Source organism: Vollenhovia emeryi, unplaced genomic scaffold (genome assembly GCF_000949405.1).
Source record: "Vollenhovia emeryi isolate VEMERY1.0 unplaced genomic scaffold, V.emery_V1.0 DF939125.1, whole genome shotgun sequence".
NCBI lineage: Eukaryota > Metazoa > Arthropoda > Insecta > Hymenoptera > Formicidae > Vollenhovia > Vollenhovia emeryi.
Window position 1 is genome coordinate 1,815,466 of NW_011967241.1, and position 9,861 is coordinate 1,825,326.

Genomic DNA, 9,861 nt, shown 5'->3' on the forward strand with positions numbered 1-9,861 from the left:
AGCCCGCGGGGACGTCCTTTTGACACGGGACACGTCCCGCGAGCTCCCGTGGCCGAGGGGGCCTAATGTCAGAGGCCAGATGGCAGCACACGGGTGAAAATTTACGCCAATTTCTGCGGATCCGCCGACGTTTTCCCGCATAATCCCCGGGGATCCGCGACGAAACTCGGTTCCCCCCTCGCCGCGGCGCGCCGTCCGCTCCTCGGCCACCACGTCCGATCAGCTGTCGCACCGCCTCAGCTGACTGCTCGCCTCTCGGCGCGGTCTCACCCGTGGCCGCCAGCCCCCGTTTTCCTCGCGAGTCTACCCCTCGTCGCACAACATATTGCAGCCTTTTTCCAACGTTGTCGCGGCCTGCCCGTGCGAAACCGATCGCACGGCCGCTCGACGGAGACCCCGCGTGCCGACCCGCGTCCTCGGGCGGACCTGTCGGCCGCCCTCGAGAGAGAGCGCGACTCCGCCACTTGATGTGTGTCATAAAAATAGTGTTACGGACCGCGTCATCCTCGAGGCTCCGGCCTCTGAGAGTCTAGTAGCCGGAACTACGTCTCGCGTCCACTCGCCAGCGCAGGGCAGTCCCCATGTCGTTAGGTAGAATTTACATTTTTCTTTTTTTTTCCAGAGCACAAGAGACGTGCCGTGTTACATAATTATCGCGTCCGACACGAGGCTGATAGGGCAACCTGAAGCGCCGCTTGGACATTGTAACATTTGTCGCACGTCGTGAGCCTCGAGTACGACACTTTGCGCTCCAGGCTGAGCGCAGTGTCGCACTTTGGCGTCCAGTCGAGCGACTTAGGGCCAGTTTCACAAACGTCGGTTAACTGCTAACCGAAGGTTAACTGAGCCTCTGTCTCTTCTTAGAGAACAAGATAGAAAAAGATAGGGCGTTGACTGAACTCTGGTTAACAGTTAACCAACGTTTGTGAAACTGGCCCTTAAACGTGCGAGTTCGCGCCCCTTTGTTGAAATGCCGATCAATTACGTCCCCGTATTCGCTACACCCGAGTGGGCATAGCGTGCCCGAATTCTGCTGCCCGTTGTTGCAAGACCCGTGACTCGTGTTTGCCGTACATTGCTATTTATAGTTGTATAGTCATCTGGCTCTCGACATGGACGGTAATTCCTTATTGAGGTTAAAAGCGTTCTTTCAATTCCCGTTTTGCATAATGCGACTGTAAGAACGAAACATCAAGTGCGATACGGAACGCATTAATGAACGGGGTGTCACGCGCCGTTTGGTACTTTTGCGTTGCCGGAGATTCGTGTGCAAACGCAGAGATTTTCCTCAAGTCATGATTTATTATTAGCTTAGTCAGCCGGCGTACAAAGATTCGCTTTTTCTCCTAATTGGTTCTTTCTCTTGGAACATAATTTACAATTGTGCAAAAAATGTAGTCGAAAGGTGGTGATTTGAAATTGAAATTAATTTCAGTACGTTGAGCGATATATTTGATTCAATTCCTCTACTTTATGTACCATTTATTGTTCTTTTGATCTTTTCGAACAATGTATCGCTTAGTTCTGCTAATGCATCACCTTTCAGCCCTTTTTCTTAATTGAACAATAGTAACGTTGTTGTGTACAAAACTGCAGGCACTCAATTGATTTTTAATATATTGAACGACAATCCACACGTTCATCGGACGCTCTTTTATATTGTATTTATTATATTTTTTTCACAATTTACTACTTAACTGAGAAATGATAAATTTCTACTTGTCGGCTTATCGCTTATCATTGCACGCGATAATATGTTTGATTATATGTAACAATGAATGTATAAACGAGTTGTGGCGATAGATTAGAAATCGTCGAAGCGATAGTGAAAAAGCTGCGAAATTTATACACGTATATAAATGCGATGCGCGTAACAGCTTGGAACCATTTCCGAATTGATGTTAAGCTAAACGTTTTTGTTTCAGGGGTTAGCTGTGATTCCTGCTTGAAGGGAAATTTTCGGGGTCGTAGGTACAAGTGCCTCGTATGCTACGATTATGATCTATGTGCCAGCTGCTACGAGGGAGGCGCCAGTACCACTCGCCACCTCACAGATCATCCTATGCAATGCATACTTACTAGATCTGACTTTGGTAAGGCTCGGCTTTAAAATACATTTACTTTGCGAATAATCAACTGTAAACGCTAAGTATACAGTTAATTTGAAGGAGGATTTTGTATACTTTGGCGTTTTACGTATGTTACAACAGGATATGTGAGAAGGAAGACATTTATTTCAATACCAAACTCGTGTGCGTTTTTTAATTAGAAATATTTGAGAAATAATAAAATTTTGCAAATCAAGTTTCTAGTGTGATTAGACAATGCCTTTGTATTTCAATTAATTTTGTTGAAAAATTGTGCATGTGGATACGTCAAAAAGGACGCATTGTAATTATATAATGGCATAAGTAATTTGTAGGTGTTAAGATTAAAGTTTATTTGTAAACGATTAACTTTCCAATAGAATTGTACTATGGTGGCGAAGGAGTGAGTGTCGAGCAGCCCCAATCCTTGACTTGTCCCTACTGTACAAAAATGGGCTTTACCGAGGCTACATTACAAGAACACGTTGCTGCTGATCATCCGGATACTTCGTTCGAAGTTGTACGTGTATAAAGAGAAATGAAATGCGTAACGATTACACAAGTATATAATTCGTATACTTTTGCCGCAGGTTTGTCCAGTATGCGCAGCAGTGCCAGGTGGAGATCCTAATCATGTAACTGATGATTTCGCTGGCCACCTGACACTAGAGCACCGCAGTGGACCAAGGGACCTGATCTCCTTTCTGGATGAACCAACTGCAAGTAGACACGGTGTTAGGCGGATACCGCATCCATCTAGGGCCGTTGGAGCTCCGCGTGGACGCAGGTATGTCCAAGGCTGCAGATGTCTATTGACCAATTTATTTACTCATCTATTTAATATTACGTAATATTATATACACATGTACGTAAAGTATTTTTTATTGGAAATATTAATACTGATTAGAATAATTTTTTTCCACGATTGTTATATTTCACAATTGATTTGACCATCTATAGACTTAATTTTGTAATAACGTTACTAGACTCTTTTTGCGAGTTTATATCTTTTATAATTTTGTGGCCAGATTGTTTCATTAATATTGTATTTACCGATAGTTTATGACAAATTATAAATACTTTTTCCTTAACAAAAATTTGACAGATTGTTAACTGAAACTTGTTAATATCATCATCATCGCTTTATCTTAGATAATGTTCATTAGAGTATCATTGGACCTGCAGGTCCAACATGCATTTCAGTTCATCTGGAGGGTTGAGCCCGAGTAATCGTGAAGGCATAGATCCAATTGCGGAATTGCTGTCTCAATTGTCAGGAGTACGCAGAAGTGGTGGCGGAAGTGGACAAAGTACATCAGCACCTACACAACTACAGCAATTACAAATGCAATTGCAATTAGAGCGACAACAAGTCCGGGTATAACTCACTTTTGCTTAGAAAAAACGCATATGTATATTTTCTATAATGTTTATTAAGTAGTGCATAATCTCGGCATCGTGTCATTAAGCCTGAAGGACGTTCGAGTCGAATCGCATTTAAATATTCATGTACACGAATGCATCGTGATTCAGAGCTGTGTTTATCTGTTTAATAGCTGGCTATTTGGCAGTGCTAGCTGTTTATTACGTGCAAAGGGTTAATTGTAAAGTGGAAATAACAGATTATGAAATGTTAAAATAATTGATTGAAAGTAATTAATTGAAACGTACAATTTGCTAACATTCAATTATAACATACAAATATATAAATAGAATAGCCCGATGTGCTATATAACTTGGAAATTATTTTTCAGATTGATACCGTTGATTGTGCATTCGCTTATTCTAACTAGACATTTTAATTCTTTTAATACTTGAGTTTTTGTTCTATCTTTCTCTCTCTCTCTCTTTGTTTAATATAACGAATACATAGAGGTTGTTTTCTGAGATCGTAAAATGTTACAGTTGGAAATACAAAAGTAGATATTTATAAACATATTAGAATGATAAAAGGACAAATAGAATAAGAAATGTAGTGGTGTGTTTCAAAAGAACATATCTTCAAAAACTGTTATTGTCTTAAATTGAGTTAAATTCTAAAGCTTCGAGTGTTGACTTCAATTATTGTATTATTGACTTTAATCCAAAGGGAATTAATAGAACACTCAAACAATGGTTGTGATAAATGAGATAAATGAAGTAAGCTAATAATTTATTAATTTTGATTACTCATTCGGCTGATACAGCCAAAGACATTAGCTGTGTTCGGCATTGCAAATCCGAGACGTCGGAGTGTTCCCTTGAGATAGAAAGGAAGAGTAACCTGACGTCTCAGATTTGCAATGCAGCTACTTTGATATTATGGAATAAATTGTATATTAGTATTATCATTTAATATCATCTATTACTATGTTTATAATTATTTCTTTTCGTGTATTGTTACTAGTAATTCGTGAATCGTTTAAATAATTATTATTCCAATAAATGTATGATTTCGAAGAAATAGAATTGCACAAGTGACTAGGTCACGGTTTGTTCTCAGACAGCTGTAGTCATTTCTGAGTAATAAGATGACTTTAGTCATTTCTTATAGCAAAAGAGTCATGTTTTATATGTTCAGAATGTGGTTACTAAAATAAAATATTTTTAGGCTGCTAGACAACAACTCGAACGATTACCCAGAAGGCAAACGCAAGTGATCGGTTCTGTGAGCGGAGGCAGCGGGGGTGGCGGTGGCGGTGGTGGCGGTCATACTACTACTATGGGGACAACGAACAGTACAAGTAGTAATAATAACGCGACCAATACGGCCAACCCGTCCGGTGTGTCTTCGACTAATTCTCAGAATAATATGTCCCTGTTACCCAGGTACGTATTTCCTCTTTAGATCTTCGATCAATTACACGTGTCTTAAAATTGCAAATATAAAATGTTATTTACAGAATTTATTACTATATCAATCATTAAGTAAAGAAGTCTAGATTTCAAGTGCATTTTATTAACGTAAAATATTACTTTGAATTTACATATATTCAAGATTGAAAATTCATGCAATGCAGTAATTCGTCAAGCTTACGTTCTGACGAAAAAAAAATTTAGTTTTCTTGTCTACCTATATATTAAATGTACAAAATTACGTGTTGTAAATAGTTGCCAAAAACTTTATTATAAATATCTACGTATCTATTTCGGGGAACACTGATATGCATTTAATCATATATCAACATGTGATATAATTGAAAAATATATACCTATGAGCAAACGAATAAGAAGGAGCATTATGATGTTCGATTACTTGGTAAACGTAATTATTTGTCTTCATATGTGTGTAGATGCATCATAACTACGCCGTCTGATTCGCAACTGCAAAGTATTGAACGCGAGAGTGCAAATAGGAGCCTTTTTGCACGTGAACTTATTGTCGGAACGCTTTCCCAAACATTGTCAGAATTGATGCAGCAGCAATGCTCCGTGCAAACACCGGCGTCGAATGCGACTACTGCCACGACCAGTCCTGAAACACCAAACGCCAACACTTCCATTGTCTCTGCAAAGAAATTGGGAGTGACTCAGGAAGCGAAGAGGGAACAAGCGACAAGTAAACACGTGACATCACAGGCATCTATGCAACAAAAAGAATCGCATATTCTGCAGGCTGCTGCTGCTGCTGCTGCCACTACTACTACTACTGGCAGCGTAGGTTCAGGTCTGCAAAATCAGGGCTTATCCTCGAATCCTAATAGCATTGCAACGCAAAATCCACCTATAGTTCAAACATTGATGCATAGTGTATTACCTCAGCCATTGGTAAGCATCTATTTTTCTTGCAAATAATACGATATGTTAAAATATTGATAAAATTAAGCATAATTAGAGATGTAAAAAAAAAGGATAGAAGTAATGTGCAGCAACATCTAGCATCTATCTTTCCCGAACAAATTTATCTCTCACTTATCTAATTGTGTTTAATTTCACAATTTACATAATATTTATGTTAATATTATTTTGAGACACGCTATGTCTAATTCCAGACGATATTATCGAAACAGCAGTTAATGCACGGTGAAAAATCGAAATAGTCCTCATAGAATTTCGTGTGACTTAGGTACTGCAGCAACCACTGCCGCCACCAATTAGGAATACTGGTACCGGAACTATCAGGGAACCGATAGCAGCTCCGGCGCCCGCTTACCTCAGAGGTGGAGTTGGCTCGGTCGGAGTGACAGGCTCTTCGCGTAGGAAGCCGGTTAGGGCAGTAGATGGCAGAAACCAATCTACGGAACCGCCACCCCCACACTAACCCCTCCTTAGCCCGTGTACCCATCCTCCACCCTGATTCCTCACACAGGATCCCCTAGCACTAGTCCTAGCACTGTTTAGAACACCTCATCATTATTGTTATTATTATAATATTATATATTAATAATTATTCGAAACGCCCTCTCCTTTCCTTCTCCTCCTTTCTCCTCGTTCTCCTCCTCATCCTCGGTCCTCATCCTTTTGCGCCCTGATGCTACTACAACTTTCCCGAAACTTTAATCTCGCCATTTTTGCTGTTACGTGACATGGAACAAGGGCAAGGGCTGATTCGCTGGCCGCTACGGCATCTTTGCGAATAATAATGTACATAACTCACACTTCTTGCAGTCATGCTCGAAATATACAGAGTTCGTTCGCGTGTACTACTCTTCTTCGAATGAGTCTTGCCACGTTCTTCCACGCTGACGTGCCACCACGATACGGCGTTACCTTTTATCCGCTGGAGAGCAGGTGTTTGCGAACCAACGAAAATGCATTGTAAAAAGAAATTCTTACGAAGACGAAGCGACATTAGCGTTTATTGTTCGGTTATTGAGGTATCGAAGAATAGTACGAACACGCAAGAGGATTGATCAAACACTTGGATCAGTATACTGATATAAGAATTCAGCAATATACTTATAGTATATGTTGATTCAATGATAGTGAATGAATGTGTACGCGAATGTAGCTTTTCCATATTGCATTTTTGCGTATGTAATACACGTTTCTCGTCACGATACGAAATGCGATGGGTTTTTATTCATTAGCATACTCGATGCAAAATCGAACGATCGAACGCTAATGCGCTGTACACTTGAAAAACCATACGTCTCCCCCCATTTCAGATAAAACTACACAAATGCAAAATCATGCCTGGGCTGGTCCGTAATACTAACGCTTTTAAATTGCTTTAACCTACAGATAACTTCTCCGGCGCACTAATAATGGAAAAATGATACACGAAACGACGTAGGAATGAATGTCACGAATGGTATAACAGAATGCAGAACAACGTTACTGCATATTTTTCAGATGACTACTTAGATTATAATTCTCGTTATAATAGACTCCTGTATGCTTTACAATCAATAAATCATTGGTATAATGTACAAGAAAGTCATTTATAGTCTATAATTATCATTCATAGTCTTACACGAACTTCCTTTATCTTTTAATTCATTTAGAGTATTCGCCGTGGCATTTTACCAAATTTTCTATTGTAGATTAAATAGAAGGAGGATTTATGAAAAGCATGGGTATGTTGCGAATAAATTTTATGTATTAGACTCTCCTAAACAGATATTTAATTAATGTCGATATAATTTAGTGAAATTCAGTACTGGCGGACCATCCCTTGGCACCTACACATGACATAGAAAGACGATGTCATAAAATGGAGAGATTACGTTTAAATAATTATAAATCATTATTTTCCGTTAAATCATCATTTCAAAATATATGGTATCTGGCGTTTATTAGATGTATTTAATGTGTCACTAATATTTAAATACTGTTCATCAAATTATTAATTTCAAGATTATTATGTATATCATGTAATTATATATTAGATGTACGATTTGACGCACAGAATTGAGGAATAAAGTTTCTTTTAAAATTGATCGCTCCATTTTAAGGCACTAAACAATTACAGTGATCGTAAACAAATTTTTCTACCACTATTACTTGTACTTGGACTGTATACTTGTTCATTTAAAAAGCGTTAAGTGAAACAATCTTTTTATATCGTCCGATAATGAAACATTTTCCAATTTTTCTTTCCTATTGTGTCAAAAATAAGGCAAGTCTTTCAAGTATGCCTAGTATATATATTTTTTTTAAGAGACATTTCTTCTATAAAACACACGGAGTATGCGTGCGATGTGATACGAATTCATCATAAAATTTCTACCGAGAGTAGAAAATTTCGAAGATACTCGTGTACATCGTCATCTGCTTTTTTAATTTTGTTTTTTCGAGTGCTATTCTTCCTCTTTTTTTTTCTCGTTCACTGTCACATACATAATCTCTCTTATCCTGTCATCAATGTTCTCAATCCAAATTGTCTTTCACCCAAGATCCCGTGTGAGTGTGTATCTGCAAGATGTGGTGGCTCTGTAAACCATGCAGCGTTTTGCAAAGTGCGCAAAAATGATATATACACGCCGTGTAGATCCATGAGAAAAAAAAAGAGTTTAAAATATCTAGTGTGCGAATCTATTATGATAGAGTATGAACTTCAAAGCTTGACCCTCTTATTTTCTGCGTGCAAGGTCGAGAAACTTCAAAACTACCGGATTAAACGGAAAAGAAAAGAAAGCGGATTGTAAAGGAAAACCTGTTGAACTTTTAATTGTCGTTTCTCCGATATTCTTCTTGAATGTTTTACTTGTCTTTCTATCCGTACTCGACGTAGGTATATTATACTTTGAGCAGGTGATTTTATTTCGATAGCTATTCACGATCTTGTACTTTGTATTGTGTAATTAGTTGCAATTTACGGAGGAATAGATCCGAAACGTAAATAAAACGGGGTGCACTTAATTGCCTTATGCAGGATGCCTGAAAAATTAATGGGAGAAATCGACAGCCCTCTTTGAGAAGCGGATGTGTCTGCATTGCGAGTCTTTACGCAGTGATGCTCCGTGATGAAGTTAATACTGTACTGAGCTAATCTTAATAAACGTATGCGTATGTAAAATTATCAAATTGCGGATATTGAGCGAACTTATTGCACCGTTATGAACCGAGTGTTCAAATCAACGATGATTCACGCCTAATCCGGGAGTTTGTGTTCAGGAACGAAGCAAGACTCTAACACAGGTCTAGTTTCTTGATTTTTTCCAGATTTCTACGAACGAATCAGAAGCAATCATACATTTTTCGCGGAATCTAAATCCAAAGAAAAAAAAGATATGACACTACTTTCTTCATTCCTGCGCGAGAAATTACGTTTCCCTTGTTTCCACGTCACTGTTTCATATGAAATTTTCCCTTTTCTTTCTATTCCATCTCTATATTCGCAGCACACATGCCATGTCATGGTGAGATAATTTTTTGAAATTCTACAAAAGAATTTTAACTTTTCAGATTGAAAATTATTAGCTCTTTTCAAAATTATCGTCAACCGGGACTCGAATATTCTGTGAATTGATTCTAGAATTTCATTTGTAGATTGTGAAGCGAACCACGTAAAGGGAAAGGATTTTGCGATCTGACGGATTTGATTTTATGCAGGCGATTGTAACTAATGCATCCCGAGCCGAACGAAATCGAGCGCAGCAGCATCATTGTAGTTCCTCGGAGGAAGAGAACGCACGACATTTCCCGCCCATCCTCATTTCTCCATCGAACAAGGTCATCCCTTTTTCTCCACGAATAATGTTTCGATTTGTATTTACTACATTTTACGTACTGTTGTTTATCATATAAGTGAATTATACATATATATAGATAGATATATAGATAGAGATGCACAGAGAGAGAGAGAGAGAGAGAGAGAGAGAGAGAGAGAGAGAGAGAGAGAGAGAGAGAG

General features: G+C 38.8%; 1 protein-coding gene across 4 annotated transcripts; it reads left to right on the top strand.

Annotated features, from left to right (window-relative positions):
- The first annotated feature begins 460 nt into the window (after positions 1-460).
- LOC105569238 (E3 ubiquitin-protein ligase KCMF1-like) lies at positions 461-7,948 on the top strand. 4 transcript variants are annotated; one of them, XM_012025528.1, is made up of 8 exons: positions 461-591; positions 1,926-2,093; positions 2,468-2,607; positions 2,678-2,874; positions 3,273-3,465; positions 4,678-4,895; positions 5,360-5,834; positions 6,059-6,139. In XM_012025528.1, exons 1-8 carry the CDS (start codon positions 582-584, stop codon positions 6,104-6,106), a joined length of 1,449 nt encoding a protein of 482 aa, XP_011880918.1. In that variant the 5' UTR covers positions 461-581; the 3' UTR covers positions 6,107-6,139. The 4 variants fall into 4 exon arrangements, with proteins under 4 accessions (XP_011880918.1, XP_011880916.1, XP_011880919.1 ...); XM_012025526.1 differs by having other exon boundaries at positions 463-591; positions 6,133-7,948; XM_012025529.1 differs by having other exon boundaries at positions 463-591; positions 6,116-6,193.
- The last annotated feature ends 1,913 nt before the right edge of the window (positions 7,949-9,861 follow it).